Source organism: Mauremys reevesii, linkage group 6 (genome assembly GCF_016161935.1).
Source record: "Mauremys reevesii isolate NIE-2019 linkage group 6, ASM1616193v1, whole genome shotgun sequence".
NCBI classification, from domain to species: Eukaryota; Metazoa; Chordata; order Testudines; family Geoemydidae; genus Mauremys; species Mauremys reevesii.
In genome coordinates this window covers 23,471,015-23,495,628 of record NC_052628.1, presented here as the reverse complement: position 1 = coordinate 23,495,628, position 24,614 = coordinate 23,471,015, and the positions used below count along the sequence as shown (strand labels likewise).

The 24,614-nt window shown below is 41.0% G+C and overlaps 1 protein-coding gene across 1 annotated transcript; it reads right to left on the bottom strand.

Moving 5' to 3' along the window:
* Window positions 1-127: 127 nt before the first annotated feature.
* Window positions 128-19,338, bottom strand: DNAJC21 (DnaJ heat shock protein family (Hsp40) member C21). The gene is made up of 12 exons (XM_039542969.1): window positions 19,138-19,338; window positions 17,584-17,677; window positions 16,778-16,901; window positions 15,857-15,979; window positions 11,896-12,200; window positions 9,445-9,599; window positions 8,970-9,057; window positions 8,484-8,642; window positions 7,681-7,720; window positions 5,972-6,165; window positions 1,899-1,974; window positions 128-628 (listed from the first exon to the last, which is right to left on the bottom strand). Exons 1-12 carry the CDS (start codon window positions 19,232-19,234, stop codon window positions 461-463), a joined length of 1,623 nt encoding a protein of 540 aa, XP_039398903.1. The 5' UTR covers window positions 19,235-19,338; the 3' UTR covers window positions 128-460.
* Window positions 19,339-24,614: the final 5,276 nt, after the last annotated feature.

Sequence of the window (24,614 nt, the reverse complement as noted above, 5' to 3'; positions counted from 1 at the left end):
CCATTGGGAACCCTAGAGAAACTTAAAAATCTAAGACAGACGTTTTTGTTATGGTGGTCTACCATAGACAGATGGTCAGAGACAGACACCTGTCCATCCCAACTCTCATTAGATGACCTCTGTAAAATAAAAAGAACAACGTGTTAAAATAATTTATTTTCTCCCCCTGTACACTTTCATTCATACAAGTCCCACTGGGTATTGATGACAACCAGCTTTAAGAATGTGTGTTATTTTTTTCAAGACTTTAAAGCCCCTGGAATGGCAAGATGAAGTTCAGTCATTGGTAAAAAATTAAACAAATTTTTGCACAAGATAAAAATGTTTTGCCACACAAACTGCCGCAGACCCAAGAACTGCTTCCCAATTTAATTTAGACTGTAGGATTCCTGTCCTTTGGTTTTGAGTGTTTTCTTCAGATATGCATCCAAAAACAAAAGTTTAAAACAATCAAGAAGTCCTATCTGTTTTTACGTTTCTCTTTTTTGCTTCTGCTATTCCCAGCACCATTTGCAGCTGGTGCTTGCATTGCTTTTGCATGGCCTGTAGCCTTTAAGTGTTCAAACAGTTTATTCCGGGACTGAAATTCACAATCGCAGGTTATACAGTGGATAGGAATATCTTCATTCTGGTAGGAGAAAAATACAATGCTTCATGTTAGTAGATACTATGGAAACAATACAACTATTTTATTGTTTTACTGGCCAAGGAAGAGTGCATATTAAACAGTTACCATTTATTTTTAACAAATAGCTAACCTCTGAAATGGATAATAAGCATGAATGATTCATTCAAGAAAATGTGAACATCAACTCTTTTTGAACATTTGAAAAGTGTTCTATGGCAAATAAGCTCCATTCAGCACTTCTTAAGTGCCAAATAGGCTCCTAAATGAACTACGGATCTGCAAGAAACACCAAGCTTTGAAACCGTGTCCCCTAAAGCACAACTATGCATATTAGTTTTTTCTTGGGCTCTCATCTTTTAAAGCAAATTTCAACTTATTATATTTCCCAGTTTTTTCTTGTTAAATATTTTCATACTAGCAGAAAAGACTAATATGTTTGTTTAAAGTCGAGTGACTGTAGGCATTTCAGAAAATTAACATGTGAAGGAATAGGACTGATGGCACTTTTTTTTTTTTAAACCAACATGTATATCTAACTCTCCTTGTCTGTAAATTTCTATTATTAAGGACAGAAAATGTTTTGGGTAGATGATGATTAGCAGCAGTTACCAAGTTAAATCTAATCCTTCCAGACCTACTTACAAATTTTTAAAAAATCCAAATCTACATCCACCAGCATGTGTACAATAATAAATTAAATAACATATAGAACTGAGTTGTTGTCACTATATTTGTACGTTGCATAACACAATGGGGCTCCAATCTGGTTGAGGCCTCTAGGTGCTACTGAAACAAGTTTCATAGTAATGGCCTACGTTGTTTAAGGAGATAGCCAGGCCATTATTTTTAAAACTAAATTGCATTAGTACCTAACACACTAACTAGGCTGGGAGTCCCCATTGGTCTAGGCACCATACAAACATATCGTGACAACAGCTCACTTTTTCCACATAGAGAGGCCTGAAGACAGATTTAAGTTTAGATGGATCTAGAAGTCCAAGATCGATGTCTGTAGAAGACTATCCTAGATTAAGCTGAAATATTTAGCTTTGAAGAGAAACTGTTTTCCTCCAAAGAAAATAATTTCCAATTTTCTTCGATTTTGGCAAACATGCATAAACAGGAAGTGTCTTATGGACAAATACATGAAAAACACAGGAGAAGAGTGTCAGGAGCAGGAAAACTACCAGACCAAAAGTAGTTTGTTTTTAGGACATTGTACTGTTTACGAGCCATTGAGAATTTGTAGTTTTAAATACTTTCCACATACCTTGTCTTGAAGCTCTGAAGTTACCTTAACAGATTTTTTTGTATCCTTGGTTCTCTTTCCTTTAGGCTTAGGGATGCTGAAAATACAAGAGTGTTTAAGATTTCAGATTACCTGGCATCACACTGAACCAAGTTTTCCCTATGAACACATTCAGCAGGACTGATAGTTTTAAATTACTAAGGCTTTTAAATCTCATGGTCCACTGACTTCAATGGGTACTGGACTGGGACCTAAATGGGCTGATATTTCAACTTTTTAATGTTTTGCACAAACTAGCGTTTAACCCACTTTCCTAAATTCAGTTTTTTGGTCACCATTAATTTCTGCTTAATAAATAACCTTGTGTGTGTGTCACTACTTGGACGGTTCCCTTTCACCCTATGCAGTTACTTTAACAGAAGTCACGTATCAGAGGGGTAGCCATGTTAGTCTATAAGGTGCCACCGGACTCTTTGCTGCTTTTACAGATCCAGACTAACAGACGTATTGGAGCATGAGCTTTCGTGGGTGAATACCCACTTCGTCGGATGCATCTAATGGAAGTGACTGCTATAGTTAAAGTGCACACTGTTCTCCATTATAACCCATTTCAGACCATTGTAATGTTCTGAAACTTGCCTGTAGGACTGAAATATATATTCCAGGCTTGGAATTTGTCCAGAAGTGAATTTTATTGTATTCATAGGCACAAGGTCTGAGCAAAATTGGTTCAACTGTTTGAGAACAAGTGAGGGAAACAAAATGAACTTTAGCTTTCTTTTAATGCTAACAGATTTGTAAACAGCTAGACCTGGGCATTAGAGCTGGAAAGTAGCCTGCGCAGAGGAGACATGCCTTTGTGTGTGTTTTGGTTTGGGCCAAATGTGAGCTTTCACAAAAAAGCGCATGCACAGGGCCTTACAGGTTTGCTGGGAAAGGGCGCACTATGCAAGTGACTATACGTAACTTTGCTGTGTACTGAATGTCGTAACTTTGCCGTGTACTGAAAATGTAAGGAAGGTGAAGCAGCAGTTGTCTCATTCACGTCACTTCCTTAAAGCTGGAGAGTAAAGGAGGTAAGGACTCCACAATGCTTAGTGCATAACTAAGGCTATATTTTAGTCATGGGTATTTTTAGTAAAAAGTCATGGACAGATCACAGGCAGTAAACAAAAATTCACAGTCTGTGACCTGCCGAGGACTTGTACTATATACCCCTGACTAAAACTTGGGTTGGGGGGCTGCGGGTGCTCTGGGGCGAACAGTCCAGGGGAGTTGCAGGTGCTGGGTGGGAGGGGGCAGCCCAGGAGTGTTGCAGGTGCGGGGGAGGAGGTGGCGGTGGCCCAGGACCCCCATTGGTGCTGATGGGGGGAGAGCAGGTAGTGGCGCATAGCCCAGGACTCCTGCTGGTGCTGGGGAGGGCTGGCAGGCTCCCTATGTCCTTGCAGCTAAGAGGGGGAAGTGAAGGCCGGGGGACTCTGCATGCTGCCCCTGCCACGAGCGCTGGCTCTGCAGCTCCCATTGGCTGGGAACCACAGCCAATGGGAGCTGTGGGGGCAGCACCTATGAGCAGGGTCATCTAGCAGAGCCCCCTGGCCCCTCTGCCTAGGAGCTGCAGAGACATGCCGGCTGCTTCCGAGGAGGCCCCCCCAAGGTAAGCACCACCCCGCACCCCAATCCCCTACCCCAGCCCTGAGACCCCTCCTACACCCAAACTGCCCCAGCCACAGCTGGCCCAGGAGCTGCTTGATCTGCTCAGGCAGCCCTGAGCCAGCCACAGTGGCCGCTGCAAAAGTAACGGAATCCATGACAGACACGCAGCCTTATGCATAACTTTACAGGAATGTCTTCCTGCTGCTAAACTGTTTGCATAAAGTTTTCCATAGAAGTGTCTGCACATCACAACACTCAAAGACATGAGAGCTGGCAAAAGTGGTGCTTAACTGTGCAGTATCTTGAATAAAGTGTCACTTTTCACAGTGGAAGGAGGTAAATAGCAGATCCCCAAAGCTCTGTACTGAGACCAGTGCTGTTCAACATATTAATCAATGATCTGGAAAAGGGGGTGAATAGAGAGATGGCAAAGTTTGCAGATGACAAAAAATTACTCAAGACAGTTGCATTCAAATCTGAATGCAAAGATTTACAAAGGGTCCTCACTAAACTGAGTGATAAAATAGATGAAATTAAGCATCGATAAATGCAAAGGAATGCACATTGGAAAACAATCTCAACTATACACACAAAATGATGGGGCCTAAATTAGCTGTTAGCACTCAAAAGAGATCTTGAAGTCAGCATGGAAAGTTCTCTGAAAACATCTGCTCAATGTGCAGCAACAGTAAAAAAAACTAGCAAATGTTGGGAATTGTTAGGAAACAGATCGATATAGAAATATATAAAGCCAATATTTCCACATGTTCAATACTGTGTGCAGTTGTGATGGCCCCATCTCAAAAAAGATGCATTAGAACTGGAAAAAGTAAAGAAAAGGGCAACAAAAATTATTAGGGATATGGAACAGCTTCCATATGAGGACAGATTAAGACGACTGGGACTGTTCAGCTTGGAAAAAGGGATGAGTAAGGGGGGATATGACAGTCTACAAAATCATAAATAGTATGGAGAAAGTGAATAAGGAAATCTTATTTACTCCTTCACATAAGAACTTGGGGTCACCCAATGATATTAATAGGCAGAAGGCTTAAAACAAACAAAAGGAAGTACTTCTTCACATGCATCAGTGAACTAGTGGATCTTGTTGCCAACAGATGTTGTGAAGGCCAAAAGTATAACTGGATTAAAAAAAGAACTAGATACATTCCTGGAGAATAGGTCCATCAATGGTTATTAGCCAAGATGGTCAGGGATGAACTCTGGGTATCCCTAAGCCTCTGACTGCCAGAAGCTGGTACTGGACAACAGGGGATGGATAACAGTAATTGCCCTATTCCGTTGATTCCCTCTGAAGTAACTGGCACTGGCCACCGTCGGAAGACAGGATACGGGGACGGATGGACCATTGGTCTAACCCAGTATGGCCATTCTTATGTTAAATAGTTACTATTGATGGAATATTTCACTTAAGTTGAAATGCATAAGTGTATGATTTGTACATTTTTTCCACTCAGCTTGTTTTTTTAAACATTTAAAACCTTTGTTCCACTTGCTCCAGCCAAAAACTAACCCCGTAAACAAAAGTTCTAATTTTACAAAAATGAGTATGTTAGTATAAACAAAACTGCTGCCTATACCCAATTGCAGTGGTTCTCAACCATGGGGGTACGCAGAGGTCTTTCAGGGATACATCAAGTCACCTAAATATTTGCCTAATTTTACCACAGGCTACATAAAAAGCACTAGCAAAGTCAGTACAAACTAAAATTACATACAGACAATGACTTGACTATACACTGAAATGTAAGCACAATATTTATATTTCAATCTATTTATTTTATAATCACATGGTAAAAATGAGAAAGTAAGCAATTTTTCAGTAACTGTGTGCTGTGACCCTCTTGTATTTTTATAGCTGATTTTGTAAGCAAGTAGTTTTTAAGTGAGGTGAAACTTGGGGTATGCAAGATAAATCAGATTCCTGAAAAGGGTAGAGTAGTCTGGAAAGGCAGAGAACTACTGCCCAATTGAGGGAACTTTTTGGATAACTACGAAGAATCTCTTTATAATTAATGCCCAGAACCACTCATCAAGTTGCTACACAGTTAACAGAATGAGGTTTTTAAAAAGGCACAAACATGAGTTAAGTGCCTAAATCCCATTTGTGCCCCTGCCAGTTTCCCCTGTAAGACATTATAAAATCCAATTGTTAACAGCAAAACAAATAACTTATTTACAAGATTAGCATATTTGCTAAGAAGATGGTTTGCCTGGATACTGGTTGTTTATTAAATGTGGGGTATTTATTTGCATTCTAACTTATACCAGTTTTACTCTGACATAACTCAATTTCAGTGGAGTAGCTTTCAGTTTACACTGGTATGAGAAAATTCAGGCCTTTAAAACATGGACTATCAAACTAAAGATGCAACGAAGTAAGCCATATATTACAAGTCATAACAAAGTGATACTGTTACCTTTTTGCTTCACTTTTTGGTTCATTAACTTCACCTACAGTTTCTGCAGCACTTGTTTTTTCAGAAGCAGTATTTTTTTGGCCAACATTTTCCAATTCTTCTGTTATGCTGTCCTCCTGGTCTGCACTGTCAGCTTCTTTTTGTTCAACTGTAGCGTCATCTGTAGCTTTGTTGTTGAAAGAGTCTTCATACGTCTATCGAAAGAAAAAAATATGTATTTATTACTCCAAGATAATTAGTTGGCAACAATATGTACAGTAATTGCAGATTTAACAATTAAACAATTTGCCTCAATGAAAATCTAGCTTGCCTATTTTTACACTGGTGTTTTGTGAGAGACGCAGTGAGGTGAAGAGAACTGAAGTTTTGGCTGTAGCATTTTGAGAAAGAATCAGCCTGTGATGAAGAGAAGAGAGCCAAAGAGTCTTTATCAAAGATCTAAGGCTCAGACTTTGCAAGAACCCATAGCACACAGCCGTTAAGGCATAAAGAAGGGAGGATGGAATGATCTATACATCGAAACAGCTAACAATTTTTTTTGTAATTTTGTATTAGATGATTCTATTACTATTAAAGTTGACCAACAATTCCCATTAAAAGACTTTGTTTTCAATTGCTTACAACTGCCAAACACTTAAATATTTGGGCTGAAATTTTCCATTCCAGGTGTTAGCCTCTGGAAAATTTCAGCCAAAACAATGCAACTGTTACCCAGATTGACAAGGGCCAAGGAGAACTGAGGCAACCAGATAATGGATTTTCTCAACCTAAGCAACACTGAAAGGGTAACAATTAGAATTGTGTTGGGTGGAAGTGGGGTGCTGGGAGACGAGAGAAGGAGAATCAGTACACTAGTAACTTTAGTAAACTCAGACAAAAGTAGCTTACCAAGATTGCAAGTAAACTAAAGCTACAAGAGAACATCACTAATTTGCATGGACGTGGAAAGGCCCAGTACAGTTAATTGAATTTTGTGGATTACTGAGTGCTGTTGGCAAGGTTAGTACACAGTATTGTGCTTCTTCTGGGGACAGTGGATTAGCTGCAAATCACCTCTGACTATACCTCTAGCACTCAAAACTGCCTCTCTCAATCTTAAACAAAAATAAAAGATTATATATTGGACAATAGTTGACCATATTGTCAGAGCTGAGTGATGGTTTTCTGAGCAACACGCATAGAACAGTTTCCTGAATGGAAGCCAGCAACTTGTTCTAGCTGAGAGAAAAGATGGTCCGGTAGTTAGGGCATTAGACTAGGATTTACAAGATTTGAGTTCAGTTCCCTGCACTTCCACAGACTTACTGTGTAACCATGGGCAAGCCACTTGGAAAACCGCAGCAGAGAGAGGTTGTCAAATGGGGCTAATAGCACTGCCCTAGCTCACAGGGGTGTTGTGAGGATAAATGCACCAAAGATTGTGAAGTGCTCTAATACTACAATAATGGGGGTTATACAAGTACCTGTGTTAAAACAGATACGGAGTCAGAGTGTCTTTAAAAACAATGGACTCATTGAGAAATACACCAGTCGATTAGATGTAATAAATTTAGCAGCTTTTTCCAGTCTCTAGAATTCCTAATTCCTTCAATTTTTGATGCTAGTGGAAAGCTAGGTCAGAAGACCACAGAAATAGCTAACCAAGTCTTACATAGTTTCCTTAGATTTTCAACAGAGCCACAGAAAGAGATTTTGTGTAAATTCCATACCGTCATCGTTTTATGTTTCTTTTTCTTCTTCTTGGAGAGTCTGTAAAGGTAAGAGTGAAGAGCTGAATCCATTTTTAGATTGCCAATATTGTATTTTATAAAGGTTAAAAACTAATAATTCTATGCTACATTTTAAGTGATAACAGTTCTGATCTCACTTGTATCACAAATGCAACAGAAAGTCATGGCTAGAGAAAAACAACACTGTCAGACTCCTGAAGTGAAAACAGTTAACTGTTTTGTGTGCGGTTTATGGTATTTAGTGACGTCTCTGTAGATTTCTTGCTCAAACTGAATCTGAAAACCCTGATCCTTAAATGACTGGATATTCAGGAACCAGCTCAATCATAAGCATAGTACAGCTTTTAAAAATATGCTGCATCTTGCATAAACTAGCTTCCAATTAACTGAAGCAAACAAGTTTTCTAGGCTAGTCTCAGTGCCTGACAGACAATGCTGTACCTACACAACAAACATTCGGCCCGTAACAAGGTCTCTTGTTTTAAAATATTAACATCTTTGCTTTGCCTTGGCATTTACTTTCAATAAAGCCAGCAAATAAGTAGTGGGAGACCATTATCCTACAACAGTCCATTCCACTGATGATATTAAAAATCTACTTTTTTGTGTTGGGACACTGATGCAAAGAGATATTTAATTGTACTGCACAAGTTGTTTAAATGAGTCCTGATGTGATCATACGCCTATCCCAGGGCTCTTTTTCAGAGCCTCGAAGACCACTATTATGTAGCCTAACTATAACAAATGCTATAGTAAGTGTAAACAATATATTTTTAAGGTACTTCTGTTTGAGCGTTTCTTCCATTTCTTCATCTTCTCTGGTATTCACTTCATTTTTGTCATCTGTAGATACAGAAAATTCCTCCTCCTCCTCCTCCAGCTGTTGCCGTAACAGCGCTACCATCTCTCGGTGCTTCTTTGACTTTTCATGGTTCTTCATTCTATGAAGAGCAGTAGATAATTTCTATACTATGAATCATGAGCAATTGTTACTCTAAGCAAATTTTATTTCACTTACATATAAAGGTCTCTGATCAATGACAATGGTTAATTCCTTTCAGTGTTCACAGTAGGAAATTCCAATATCAAAAAAACCTACTTGAATGAAAAGGGTTGAGCCTTTCAAAGCCACCTAGGACATGTGGATACTCAAATACCATTACAGTGGATTAACTTTAATGGGTATTGGATGTCCAGATAACCTAGGTGAATCCGAAAGTCTCCAAGCTTTTCAAACAAACAAAACAAACAAAAAAAAAAACCCTTACGCTTTCTCTGTCTTTAAGGATTTGTCACAAGCAGGGCAGTACAAGTCATCATAAAATTCAACACCTTCAGCTTCATCACTCAGTTTATCTGAAAAGGGAAGAGGAAGGAAATTGGCTGAGTGATTCTTGGGAGATATTGACTAATTAAAGAGAGAGACAGCATGCTTTCAACAATGCCCATTCAAGCCCTTTAGGATTACTGAAGTGTGCAGAGTGAGAAGAACTCTCCCCCTAAATAATCTGTTCCTTCCCCGCACAACCACAAATAAGCATCTATTACTAACATGAAGATAAGTGTTCGAAAGGAGAACAAAACACTATGGGACTAAACTTTTTCCTTAAATAGCTCAATTGAAGTGAGTGGTGTATGCCTCGAGGATTTGAATGCAGCTATATGGTTATGTACATACAAATATGGAGCAACTGAAAGGTCTTTTATAGGTATCAAATCAAAAATACATTAACAGACCCTTACCATCTATTCCTTCTCTTGGCTCCTGTTCGTCTCTTTCCTCTTCATCATCAGATCCATCTCCAAATTCCTTTTCATACTGTGCTTCCATCTGCTGCAATTCTCTCTCTAGATCAGACATAGCTATCCAGCTCTGCTCTTTATATTGCTCACCAAGCCTTTAAGCAGAAAACAACAACTTTTTATATTTCAGATAATTTAGTGGTAACGGTGTTTTATTTATTTATTTGGTCATGTTCACATATTTAAAAAGAAAACCCCTGAGCTGTCTTGTCTCAACCAAATCCAACACACACCAGTAACTAGTTTCTTTGCAGGGACTGGGACACAGAACAGATAGGTTGTGAGTGTCTGATTTATATAACTACTGTACAATTACTCCTCAACAGTTGTACTTCAGCTATTCAGATCTTCGCTTCAATTGCCTTCTGCACTCAATTTTCAAGCTCTTTGCCTGCAGCAAAACCATCACTTGGGCTTCATTACCATCAGTGGGGGGAAAAAAAAAATCCACTCTATTAAAAACACCCAGAAACAATGAAAGTGGGCCTATGGATTTGCTGGAAAGAAGAATGGTTAAATATTTAAGCTCCTTTCCCTGCCTCTTTCCAGACGGGCAAGGCTTTTATGCCAGGAATATATTTTGTGTTTACAGTGAGAGAACCCCAGTGCCCTGCTCCTAATTCACTCTTGAAATATAAACAAAATATATTGCACTTAGCCCAGGGAGAGTATTTCTTTCTGACCTGTGGGGAGCGAAAGACAAACATGATGAGAGAGTGGGGAAGGAAGGCAAAAAGGCATGTTCCCCCTCCCCAAGTTTACCTTTTAGCAGTCTGAGTTTAACAGCTCATCGTTTTATGCATGTTTGTTCTTTTCATTTAAAATGAATATCAAAAATTTTAGTTAACGTGCACATATTCTCAGTTGATAGGAATTATCATGGGTTAATAAACTCCTCACCTTCATAGGCATATGATTATTACCAAATGAGAAGCACCTTTCCTCTCAAGTTAATCAACCTTTAATCAGTCCTGTGCATTGTTTCCTCAGCAAAAATTTATCATGTTCTAAAGTGTTCCCAAAGTTTATATTGTGCGATATTCTTGGCATGATGGTAAGCTGGTTAGTAAATTTGTCATAAAACAACACTACCAAGCAGTTGGGCAAATGTAGCTTTTAAGTGGTCTTAAAGTATAGACCCACGCAAAACACACTGAATTCTAGACTAGATTACTGAAAAGGTACAAGTTACACAGCTACAGTCCAAATCTAAGGAAAATGGTTGCAAACATTAATCAAACAGATGAAAAAAAAGGCTTTTAATCACCAATGCCATTACGGATTGCGACAAAGTTCCTCCTCTACCTTGGTGGGTCCTGCGCTTATTGGCAGATTTGCTCGCCTCACAGATTCACCCTGTGGGTCAGGAAACAGCCCAGAGACCTTCCCCTCTGGTAGAAGCCACAGTTCAGGTCAATTCCTCGTGTGTTTGATCAGGAGTTGGGAGGTCTGGGGAAAACCCGGGCTCGCCCTCTACTCCAGGTTCCAGCCCAGGGCCCTTGGGCTGCAGCTGTCTAGAGTACCTCCTGGTACAGTTGCATGACAGCTACAACTCCCTGGGCTACTTCCCCATGGCCTCCTCCCAACACCTTCTTTGTCCTCACCACCAGACCTTCCTCCTGATGTCTGATAACACTTGTACTTCTCAGTCCTCCAGCACTATGCCTACTCACTCTCAGCTTCCTGTACGCCTTTTGCTCCCAGTTCCTCACACGCACTTCCTCTCCTCTGGCTCCCTCTGGCCTGACTGGAGTGAGCCCTTTTATAGCATCAGAGAAGCCTTAATTAGAGTCAGGTGCTTAACAGCCTCAACTGACTCTTAGCAGGTTAATTGGAGTCAGGTGTTCTCATTAGCCTGGAGCAGTCCCTGCTCTGGTCACTCAGGGAACAGAAAACTGCTTATCCAGTGGCCAGTATATTTCCCTTCTACTACTCTGCTGTTCCCAACTGGCCTGGGTCTATCACAGGATACAAAATGCCCCTCAACTGCGATACTCTGTGATAAAGGAATGACAGATCCCCTTAAAAAGTAAAGGAACTCCCACCCCCTCCTACCCCGCTTCATTTATACTCAGCATAATTCTGCCAACCTGCTACCACCTTTGTTTTGTGGATTATCTGGCACTGAAGACTTTGGCAACAATAAAATACTGATTATTAAAACTTATTTCATATTTCTTTACTACCCACAAGGTGTTGGGTACAAGGAGGATTGTTTCTGCCATGAGCAGCTCAGACTACAAATCTCAGACTTAAGGACGAACAAAAGTTTGAAATGCCAACATTTACTCTTTAAAACAATGTAAGCTGCAGGTGGTAAAAATATGACCCAATATGAATCTCCCATGATTATTTCTCAGTTCCAAAATGCTTCCTTCAGTATTTACATACTTAGCTTGTTTGAGTTTTTGCTGTCTCCGAAGCTCCTCTGCTTTCCTAGCTTTTTCTGCATTCTGTTCTTCTATGAGTTTTCTGTGTGCCTGGACTCTCTTATCTCTTTTACGAATAAAAGCCACTAGCTGACGAACCAGTTCATTCCTCTCCTTTCTTGCTTTGTCTCTAGTTTTCTTGTTCTCTTTCTCCATAGCTCGTTTCTCCCAACGGTTTGATGCCTGCCGTGTGTCATATTCCTCTTTCCAAGCAAAGTTCTTTTGAGTACAGAAACTCTGCCAGTAAGCATAAAAAGGATGGACTACCTGTTGAAAAAAAGGAATTGGAAAAAGTTGTAAGACATCATATTGAAAAAAAAGCTACCAAAGATTGTATATCTATGAACATCTAAATAAACTCCAAAGCCAGAAGGGACCCTTATAATCATCTCATTTGACTTCCTGTATACTCAACCCATAGAATTTTTTCCAGGAGCTGCATTAAAGCATGTATTTTAGATGGATATCTAATCTCATTTTAAAGACTCGAAGCAGTGCTGAATTCATCACCTCTCAGGGTAAACTGTTCCATTGTTCAATTGCCCTCACTGGTAGAAAATTGCATCTAAATTCAAGATCGAATTTGCTTAACTTGAACTTCCAACCACTGGATCTTGTTATGCCTATTGAAAAGCCATCACTAATCACATATCTTTTCTGTGTGTAAATACCTATACACAGTGATCAAGTCACCTCTCACCTTCTCTTCAATAAGCTAAACAGCTTGAGTTCCTTAAGCTTCACATCGTAAGGCTTGCCCGCCCTTTTCTCAAAACGCTGGATCATTTTTGTGGCTCTCTTTTGAGCTCTCTCTGGTATTTACACATTCTTGAAACACAGACACCAACACTGGACATAGCATCCTAGTACCAGCTTTACCACCACTACTGTGTAGAAAAGCAAGATTACTTCTTATTTCTGCATAATACAGTATTCCCCTTTTTATAAGGATCACACTAGCCCTTTTAGCCTCAGCATTTCTGAGTGACTGCTGCCCAAGATGGTTTCCCACTCTGTTGGCATAAACTGCACTCTTGTTTCCTGGTGTGTTAGCTTGCATTTAGCTGTATTAAAATGTATTTTGTTTGACTGTGACCATTTAACCGGGTGATTCAGATGACTCCATAAGAGTCATCAATCTTCATCACTACTTATTACCCGACCAATCTGTGTCATCTGCAAATGTAACTAGCAAAGATTTAACATCTAAATTGTTGATAAAAATATTGAATAGCACTGGACCAAGATCCTTGAGGGACTCTGCTAGAAAACTGCATCACTCATCGATGTCTCCCCACTAACAACTACATCTTGAGATCTGTCAGTAAGCCAACTTTTAATCCATCTAATGTATGCTATTAGTTCCATATGCAAGTTTTTAAATCAAGATGTCATGTGGTTGTAAATCCAATGCCTTGTAGAAATTCAAGATATTTCTTACTATGTGGAAAAAGATTTAAAATTTTACTGAAGCCAAGTTCCAAGTTCACACTAAGTTAATTTTAAAAAAGCTGCCATTGGCCTGTGGCATCAGTAAGGGGGTAGGTCTTTGGCCCAACAAGGGATAAGATGGTAGTGGAAACCCCTCCTCACTGTTACAGTATTAACCAGTTCAGCATCATCTAGGTTTTCCTGTCAAGATATTGCTGGCAACTCCCACTGTAACAACTGCCATTAAAAAAGTCTTTTTAGCCATTTATTAAGGAGATGCAAAAAACCTCACAGTTTATGCATTTGAAATTAAAATTACTAAGCCGTTTATTATGGCAATGTCCCATATTCCTGTTGCCTCTATAGAGTCATTTATAGGAACAAGCCCCACTTGACAGTCGTCTTAGATGGTATTCACTGCCCTTTCTGGAGGTAGCAAGAAGAGGTTAGTTTAAATGGTTTTGAATTGTTGCTGCTGCTTTTGGAAGACCAATGCTGTTTCCTCCTTTAAGACAAAAGGCGCACATGGAGAGAGAAAGAATAGCAAATATAAAAAAATATAGCTTGTCTCTGGTGCTGATTTTCACTTGCAACCTTGCTGGTGGAGAAACAGACCTAGTACATAGTCTTATTAGCCACTCTGAGACCTACCAAACTCATACCAGCTTTGGGCTGCTTAAGACATCGCTTTTAGGTGGCCTCTCCAGCCACAGGTTCACAGAAGTGTTGAGAAAGGTGCAGTCTTGGCCAACTAAGTCCAACAGAAGGTAGAGATAGATAGGAAAGAGGAGAAATAAGGTGGAGGACGACAGTGACAGAGGAAGGGGGTGACAACAGGAACCAAGGTTCGCACTCCAGCTTCACACCAGCTTTAACCAAGGCTGCTGAAAGCAGCATATCATCTGATTCCATCTTTCTGGCCCAGTCTGGTCAGAATACCTTCCAGGATCAGGATGATGAAGGCCCAAAAATGTCATGGTGGATCTCAAGGTCCCAGGAAATGGTGGCATTCTCAGTCAATGTTAAAAATTGTTTGCTTTAATCCATGGCTCCCACAGCTTCCACTTAGTGACCCCCAGATAAACAAGGTAAAAAATGGTGTGTCAATCTCATTCCATGAAAACATTTTGGTGAGTCACCCACAAACATTTCCTCCCATTTCTACAATTTTTAGCTCATTATGCCAACCCATTACTTTACTTGCAGCCTTGAAGACCCCTTATCACAGTCTAGTTTGTAACAGGCTATTTGCTCCAACTTCTACAGACTTTCATAAACAATTTTCTCTAATAGTCTGTGTTAGGACTTTGATTATCTTGGGCAATTTAGAGTACATGTCTCAACAGGCTAGAAGGTACATTAATATACACATAGTGAAAACAGTGTTACTGAAAATCAGGGACAAAATATTCCAGTGAAATGTGTTTTCATACTAGTTTTCATCTGATATGTACAAACTACTCACAAATGATTAAAAGAATAAAATAATTTAAATGTTAGAAGTATTATGAAGACGTAAGCACAAGAAGGAACAGACTAGAATATGGATTTAGCACCGATGCTCTTAAGTGCTTATACAGGGAGCTGATTGCCAGCTTACTGGTTGAAGGCAGCATAAACATGCCAGTAGGTTCTGGGAAGAATTTTACAAAGGGAGATTTTTCAGTTGTTAGTTGGCATGGCAGAATGAAAGGATCAGCCTCTGGGAGAGGAAGTAAGACATGACAGAACAGCTGGGAGTATAGATGGTATCATGGACGTATAAAGCAGGGGCACCACCATGAAAAGCCTTAGATGATGCGAAGAGATTTCAGCAGCAGTCACAACTGTTGGTTATCCACTATCTTGCGTATTTTGTGTTATGAAGTCAGCAAGTTTTACTTTTGTAATTGTGGTTTAATAAAATGGAAAAATTATATAACACAAATATAGTCTCTTAATAAATAGTTACATCTTCAGGTATTCCTTGCTGTAATACATAGCACTTCAGAACACCAGCAAGGCTGGTTTCAATCAGACATCAATGATTAAATCTATCCTTTTATTTCTTAGGCCTGGTCTACACTTTAAATGTTATGGCTATAACTAAGCTCGTAATGGGTGAGATTTTTTTTAACCAACATAAATATGCCAGTATAAGGAGCTTTATACAGGTGTATTCTATTTCGCTTCACTGAACTGGAATAAGCTATACTGATATAAGCACTTTTATACTGGAATAACTGCATCTATACTAGGGGGTTTGACATTTTAACTATGTTTGGTGTAGGTAAAGTGGCAAAAGGTTTAGTATACACAGGGCATTAAATAAGAGCTTTTGGTTGGGCAGGGAAGGCTTTATGTACACATTGGGCCAGATTCAACTCTCAATAATGTCAATGGGAGCCTTTCCTGTGATTTCAAAGGGAGATGGATTAAGCCCCAATTCCTAATGATATTACGGTGTAAAAAAATAGTTAGTTATTTAGACTTCCAAACGTTATGTATCTTACCTTATCATAATCACTCTGAGAGTATCCAAAAGGAGGGAATTCTTCAATATCTTCCTGAGATATATATTCCATCTCTTCCTTTGCAATATTTTCAAAAACTTGACGATAGACTGCAAAGAACCCCTGAAATATACACCATAGTTACTGAGAAATTAATTGTATGCCTACGCAACCAAAGAATTGAAATGATCAACTTCAGAGAAAGATCACTATTTAAATTCTACAGTAACACTTTTAAGTCAAAATAAAGACTTTGTATACCAAAATTAAGTAATTATGCCAGGCTCTAGGAGCCCTTCCTATTTTTATTTATTTATTTAAAAAAAAAAACCAATCAACTAATACAAAAAACCCCATTGTGACCCAGGCAGTTGTGTTGGACTAAGGCAATAGAGAATTCCAAAGACAAGAACTGCCTACCAGCAGCTCCGTTATTATAAGTTAAGGGTGTTCCAGCTGATTGCAGCGATGGCAGTATCATAGGGAGATGGGCAATCTCTCAGGCAGGCATGTTCCAAACCATTTGGGCCTTTTTAGATCAACATCAACACCTTAAACTCCACTGAAGTTAAATGGCAACAAGTGCATACCCCAGAGCACTGGCATAATACCGCATTCCAACTTGTGAAACATTTCAGCATAATGGGATTGCACAGAGAAAGCGAAGTGCCAGGGGATGTATTACATGTAAAGTGTTGCTATACAATTGTATAGCAGTATTAAGGGGACATTTAAAACTGACTAAATATCCAATGTATGTTTTCCTCCCCCACCCCCTTTTTAAAGTTTACCATAAAACATTTTTCTACTTATGTTCGGTAATTTTAAGAATGGTGTATCAATGCACCAATTTACTTCCATTGCTTTTTTTTTTTTTATAAAGTAGTTTTAACTTGACTCAGTAGAGAGTCAGTTCATTACCTCTTCATCATCACCATATCCAGAGTAACAGTTAACAGTGAAGTAGCGCAGCAGATCCAAACTATCATCTTGATACTCTCCATCAACCCCTCCCTTCAGCAGAGCTTCCCTGTGGTTATCATACCTAGCAGAAAACAGCATCAAGAACACATAACTTAAGAATCACTGAGATGAAAACCCAAGGTAGTGTTGGACCTTCCAGTTGTTCATGGAATACCTATTACTTTTACTGTAATTCTTTTGGGAGAAAATTATCTAACATGTTTGAATAAGATGTTTCTTGAGGATTCCAAGAATGTGAATTACAGGTTCTACAGATCTCTAAACACATTCTCCAGGCCTTCCCCACTTTTATGCTGGTGTATGCCATTCGTTCTTTCAGTATGTGAAAAAGTGAGAATAGTGCTTCCTGAGAAAGTAGCTAAACATATGAAGCAAGCAGCTCACTGTTATCCAAGGAGGAAAAAAGGGTGCATGCAACTATAAACGTCGGACACATACTTGAGAGAGAACCAGAAGCAAAAACTATTTAACACACAACAAATCGATCGAGGAAAACAATTTTTAAAAGGTGATTTCAAGTGTTCTTTATTACAAGAATACGACTAATGTGTTCTGTAGCTGTAACTCCAGGACCTAACAGTTGTATACATCTTACTGGTGGGAGAAACCTCTTAACTGGCTGTTAACCTCATAAGGAAATCACAAATGATTTCAATGGGAGTTCTGCTTAAGACAGGAATGCAGAATCAAGCCCTTTGTTAGATTGTCTTTCCTGCTCCACTGGCAGGACAAATATTACTTACCATGCTCTTTCTTGAGGATCACTCAGTACATCATATGCCGCTTGGATTAATTTAAACTGTTCCGCTGCTTCATCAGCATTTTCTAGATTTTTGTCTGCAATAGAAGTCATTATAATTTAAACCATAAAGATTATATTAACAGCTGGGGCTCATGTCACAAAGTAATTCTCTAGAAAATCAGACAAAAGAAAAAAGAAGTCAATTCAGAAGGACAACTCAAGGCCCTTATTAGATGCATTGGGTACATCACAGTTGACTAAAATACGACTGCTGATGCAGCTTCATCTTTCATTAATGTTTCTCCTTCCACCATCACTCTGCCACATTAACAGCCATATTAAGAACAAGTCTGGTGAATTAATATTTATTTTAAGTATAACTTAAAGTGATACTGCCTCATGTAAAGAAACAGTTAAAGGAACAATGTCAATTCCAATAAGAATTACAAAATAGTTTCAGATACTACACCTGTCTCTGAGTCTTCTTGCCAACTTTTGTGGTTTTTAGAATAAAGTTTTCCTATTTAAAAAGAAAGTGTACTCTTCCCTGTCCCAGGTTGCAAATAAGGGAAACTGACTATACATAAAGTGACACGGAGCACACAAAGCGAACAGGAAAAATACAAAAGACATTTTGAAAAGTCATCCTAGGTGCAGTCTGGAAGGAATTGCTCCACAGGTCAGATTGGCAATGACCTTGGGGAGGTTTTGCCTTCCTCTGCAGCATGGGACACTTGCCAATATCATCTAGATGTATCTAACTTAATCAATTCCCTGTCATTGCAGAGGCCTTGGACACTGGCACACCTCAGTCCCTCTAACTCTCTGCTTGTGGTACATAACATGTTAGTCTCCTGGGGGCTCTATTACTGTGGTTTAATTTCGGTTGCTGGGGTTGGTGTGCAGGTGCACAGTGATGGCCCGTGATATACAGGACGTCAGACTAGATCTGGGGGGGGGTTCGCTTCCGGCCTTAACCTCTGACTTGCGATGTCACTTGCACGCCGGCTAGGTACCAAGCGAGGGAGACTTTCAGGGTGAGGTGGGCGCTCTACAGCAGAGATGAAGGGCCCCGGGAAGCCCCTGTCCTCCCTGCCCGCACACTTACGGCTGCGCTTCAACGAGGGCGGGAAAGGAGGCTGGCAGGTGAGCCAGGAGAAACACCCGTGAGGTGGTATCGCCCCGCCGGGCTCCCCGCCCCGAACCCACATACCTGAGCGACGCCTCAAGGGCGGGGGTGGCAGCCGCACCGGCCCGGCCATGGGAGCCCCGGGCTCAGCCAGTGGGACACGGGCTCTGGCTCCGGCCCCGCAGAGTCCCTAGAGCCCCTCGCGGCTCCGCCCGCTGCCCGCCTGCCCTCGGCATGGGCCCGCCTGGGCTGGGGGGCGGGCCGCGCAGGGCCCTCTCCGAGCGGGGAGCGCTGGCGCGGCTGTAACCCGCCGATGGTGCGGGCCGGCCCGGGACAGCCCCGGCAGGGCGGGCCCGGCGCGGGGAAAGGGGCGGCCCAGCATGGAGGAGCGGCCACGGGCGGCGCGGAGCCCCGAGCCCGGCGTACCTGGGTGCCAGCGCAGCGCCAGTCTCCGGTACGCCCGCTTCAGCTCCTCGTCGGAGGCGTCGCGCGCCAGCCCCAGCACCTCGTAGTGACACTTCATCGCGGCGCGCGGGGCCCGAGGAGCCGGCGCGGCTCAGCGCGAGGGGGACGCCAGCCGGTCTCGCTGCCGGCAGCGCACAGGGAGGGGCCGGAAGGCGCGCACAGGCCATAAAGAGACGAGGCCACCTCCCCCTGCCGGCCGGGGAGGCGGGGGCAGGAGAGAGCTGACCAGGAGGCGGGGCCAGATGGGCGAGGGGCGGGGCCACATGTCCCGTGGTGGGCTAGAATGTTAGGAGTGCCAAGGTTCTTGGCCGGTGGAAGTCTCGTGGTAGGGTGGAATGTTGGGGGTGAGAAAGTTCCCTGGCAGTTGGCTAATAGAGATTGAGCACTGGCCTAGCGTGACTAGCTGTCCTGATAGTTGGGCCTTTTACACATACACACACCCTGCTGGATTTTCACATTTGCTATCTGGTCACCCTAGCCTAGCAGTGTGATCCTCCTGGCTGCTTTAGAAGAGGTGGGTCAATGTTCCCGGAGGGGAGCTCACAAAGCAATCTGGTGGGGCTTGTCTCTGTTTTGTAACCGGTGTTAGGCATTTTGTTTCTATTTATATGTATTAAAATTAACTTAAGACACTTCTTGAAGTTCTTGGGCACAGACTGTTAACACACAGCATCTGTGTTAGCTGAAGGCTGGGGAAAATACTCACATTATATTAGTAAAAGGTTAAAAACAAAATGTATGGAATTGACAAACAGCCCCAAGCTGTAGGACAGGCAACCTCCTCTAATTAACTTCCTCTATGGACTGGGTGTTCCCTAATTGCCTATTGCAGGTTTGTTTTCACCTTTTTTGGGGGTAGCTGGTAATGGCCCACCACTGTTAAACATACTCGGCACTAGACAGGCGCTGTAGTCCTTTTTTTAAAGAATGGTATCAGAAAACTAACAGTGCAGAGGAAGGGGTTAGCTCAATTGTCTGCCAGATGAGAGAGAGAATAAATATACTTCTGTAATAATGAGGTTTTAAGAACACCTGCTGATCCAGTATTGGGAGACAAGTTCCACTTCTAGCATCCAGCCTTTTCCCCGGTACCCACGCAACCAGCTCAGCAGGTCATTCATCTGTATCTGCAGTGCCAGAGTTCTGTCATCCTGACATGAATCTCTGGTAGACGTGTACATATAATCAGCCTAACTATCATGTGTGCATAACCTGATTTAAAGAGAGCAGCTGTCTTTGGTTACTGTTGAGCAGTACAGTAACAAGTAATGAGACTAACCAGAGAGGCATAATCCTCTATTCCAACATCTGTGACCTGATCTACACTACATAAACAACTGAAATTGAACTTTGCTGCAGCTTAACCAGGCTGAATCACAGTGTGGCCTAGTTTGTATAGATAGAGCTACACTACATCTGCAAGGATGTAGTTAATTTAGTTCTTTTTGTAACAAAGTTGAGCCATAACCAAGTTTAGCAATCATTATAAAACTCACTTTTGTAGTATAGACAAGATCTACGTACAGCTAGGCATTCTCATCATAATACTCTCCAGGCATCACTGGACAGCAGCAGCCAACCAGATGGCAAATCTTTGAGCTAGTATCTTTAGGCAAGTGAGTAAATTTGCAATGTCTTGGTTTTTGGTTGCTTAGCACCTCCAAACAATTTTTCCACTAATAGAACAAGCCCATCCTGTACAACCCCAATCCTGTGATTGAATTCTTTATTGGATGAAATTCTTTATTTGCACTGGTTTTAGCAGTCACTCGTTAGTGCCAAGCAACCTCCGTGTAATGGGACATATTATCCCTTTAAGAGTGGAGGGGCGACAAGTCCCTGTTCTCAGGAGCTGGATTGAACAAAGGGTCAGGAAATGGCCTGGTAGCAGAAGAGAGACGTGCTACCAGGGAATGAGTGGGTGTGACCAAATGCATCCTATAATTACACCCTATATACTATTATAATCTTTGTACAAAGTATGCTTTGAAAATGAATAACTCACTCAACAATATCATGGTGGAATCTAAATAGCAACATTATACGTAAAGGTATGAATGTAAGATGAAATTATGACTGACATAAGGCTACAAGACAAGCCTGGGGCATGGATAAACCTGTTTCTCAAAGACACAGGAAAGGCTGATGCCTCTAGTCAGCTATCATCAAAACTGATGGGCAATCACCTGTCAAATGGCCAGAATTTGGCAAAGAAGGGTAGCTGAAACAGATCAATCTACATTTTAGCAAACAGCATGGAACCTCTTTCACCACAAGACTCCAACCTCACAGTGGGAACTAACTTTATCTAGTGATAATCCTCAGGAAAATGCATTCCAACGGTGACTGGATTATAAAAGTGATGGGCACCGCAAGGTATTCTCTCCCTATCCATCTCTTTATCTCATTTAATCAAATAAGACAAACAAACCCCCCCTCCCATAAACAGCCACGACTTTGGGAGGGAGACTGACCTGGAGTTTGGTCAGCCCTGTTGTTTGGAGTATGAGGTAAAGATTTTACCTTGAACTAAGTCTAGCTTGTTAAGTTTTAGCACCTGAGTTTTATTTTTCATTTGTTTCTCACTTTAATGCCTTATAAAAATGTAACTCCCTTAAATTCTCTTTGTAGTTAAATAAACTTGTTTTATTCTTTAATCAAAACTAATCTGGTGTTGCATTCAAATTGAATTGTTTGGGTAACTCCATTTAAAGTAGCAAACTGTTGGATATTGTTCCTTATGGAGGAAATGGACCTAAAATATCTGATCTGTCCAAGAAAGGACTGGACAGTGCAGAACACACCTTTTGGAGGAAAAGTTTAGACTGGGAGGGTGTTAGGGTCACCCTGCAAGTGGTGACCGAGGCTGATGGAAACCAGTGTGACTGGAACGTGCTGGCATGTTGCAGGGTGTGACCTGCAACTGATTGTGAGTGGGCCAGGTTGGGAGCTATGGCAGCAAAGCACAATGAGGCACCTCAGGTTTCAGGGCAGATGGTGACAACCCCTCACTGGATTGCACCTGGAATGTGACAGTTGGATAGGGAGAAAACCCAAGACACTGTTCCTTTAAGGGTGTAGGATCAAGAGCCCTATTGTGTAGGGTGGGGCCCTCCCCTCTCTTCCAGCCACTCAGGACAAGCTCCCTGGGGGAGGCTGGTATATAGACTGTATTCTCCCTCAGAAGTTCTAAAAGTTAAAATGTGGATGCAGAAGTTGAAAGGAAAAGCTAAATTACATCAAAACTTTGTCATGGAAAATTAGTTATGGATGAAAAGTTGCATGTCCAAATGTGGATTTAGATTTACTTTATAAACTTAAGGGTAAAAAAGAGACAGTAGCTATTAAAAATGAACTATGCCACTATACAGATGAAAAGTGGAGTTGATTTTGTCAAATATATATAGATGGCTTAAAAAAACCAAAACAAAACAGGAAGAGTAGGGACAGCATATACCAAAATTTGGAATTAGTACATTTAAAAGAAAATCCAATTTTGTAGCTGTCATCACAGCCAAACTAGGAGACAATATGCGACCACTAACTTAGATCTGGGAGGTATGTCCAGCAGCAATGGTCATTTTTCAGATTCAATCTCAGGCCTTACTTATGGAGATTTTTAAAAAGGGTGTCTCAGTATGTCAAAGCAGCAAAGAATCCTGTGGCACCTTATAGACTAACAGACGTTTTGCAGCATGAGCTTTCGTGGGTGAATACCCACTTCTTCAGATGCAAGAAGTGGGTCTGCATCTGAAGAAGTGGGTATTCACCCACGAAAGCTCATGCTGCAAAACGTCTGTTAGTCTATAAGGTGCCACAGGATTCTTTGCTGCTTCTACAGAACCAGACTAACACGGCTACCCCTCTGATACTCAGTATGTCAAGTGATTTAATCAATGAAACTGTATTTCTAATAACAGAATTAGTACAGATATATTAGCTTGGATCCCAGCACATACTGAAATAAGAGAATGAAATGGCAGACAAAGCAGATAAAAAACTCGTAAGAAATGGAAACTGACAAAACTACCCTTGAGTAAACAGGAGTTCAGAAGTCCAGTACAGAAAAATTAAGAGGAATAGCAAGAAATTTGGACTAATGAAAAAAGATTTGATTGTGCCCTTGAGTTGAGGATAACATATTGAAGGGCCTGGATAGGAAAAACAAAACCAGGGCTAACTATGAACTTTTGTATTATGGACTTTATTTAGGGGACTCTAATGTTTGAGCCATTTGCTATTAGGAACTCAGGGAACTGTCTGAATCTTAATAAACCAACTCGGGATGCAGGTGCTGTTAAACACAAGAGATGGGTGGAGTGCTTAAGGGGCCTGAATCTAGTGAACTGTGCTTGCAAAGCAACCCCTGGCCACGAGGGGGTGCTCACTAAGCAGCCACCCTTTTACAAACTACAATATAGAAAAACGAAATCTTGCCTATTCAGCTCCTCATTCCACTATTTAACCTTTTACTCTTCCATATTCCCTTGTTTGGTCGTTTCCTACCAGTGGTAGGGGTAGTTTTTCCCCATTTCCTTCACCACAACCATTCTCCCTAATGAAAAGCTTTATGCAGAGTCAATACAGGTACCTAGCTAATAGAACCTGATGTGTATCTACTAAAAGCTTGTAACATTGCTCCTACTAGATGGAAAAAAAAAATCCCACAGCTGCAAAAGTATAAGCATGTGATTTATTAATTGTACTAGAAGCTGTGCAATCATGGAACAAAAGGGCAGTCCCTGGCCCCATGGCTTAAAATCTACTAAAAACTAAAGTGTACACCCCCTCCCCCCCATTTCATTTTAGGTAAACATTTACTTAACAGGAAGAGCTCATTTTTCTGTTACAGAATCTCATTTACCAGAACTGAGTTCTGGTGCATGCATTGCATACACTCTTTTAGCTAACTGCAGGCCTGACTGTGCTCTTGCTAGTAATAACTTTAAAAAAGGCCCAAGCTAAGACACTAGTTCTTCAGAGTGTTAGTTCTTTGGGGGGCAGAGACAGTCTTTTTGTTCTATGTTTGTGCAGAACCTACCACACTAGAAATTAGAATAATAGAGAAGGGTGGAATATCAAGGAGCATCAGCACCCACAAAGGACAACGTTCCATTGTATCTTTGAGTAATAGTAGCACACTTGGTACAGGACACCAAGAGCAACACAAAGTAAACACGGTTTGCCCCCTTTTCTATGAGGCAAGCCCCTTATGCTTTTGTAGATCCACTATTCTTAAAAATGCCAACAAAAAAATCCTGTGAACAAAAAAATCACATCATCCTTTCTCTTCTCCAAGAACCATGGGATAGGGTTGGTAACTGGCCAAGAAAAAGTGAACCAATACTGTAGGCATGTTGCATCTTTTAAAGAGAAAGTGTACTTGTATGTCAAATGTAATATAGACTAAGATCTTGACTACTGCTGGGGAACTAAAC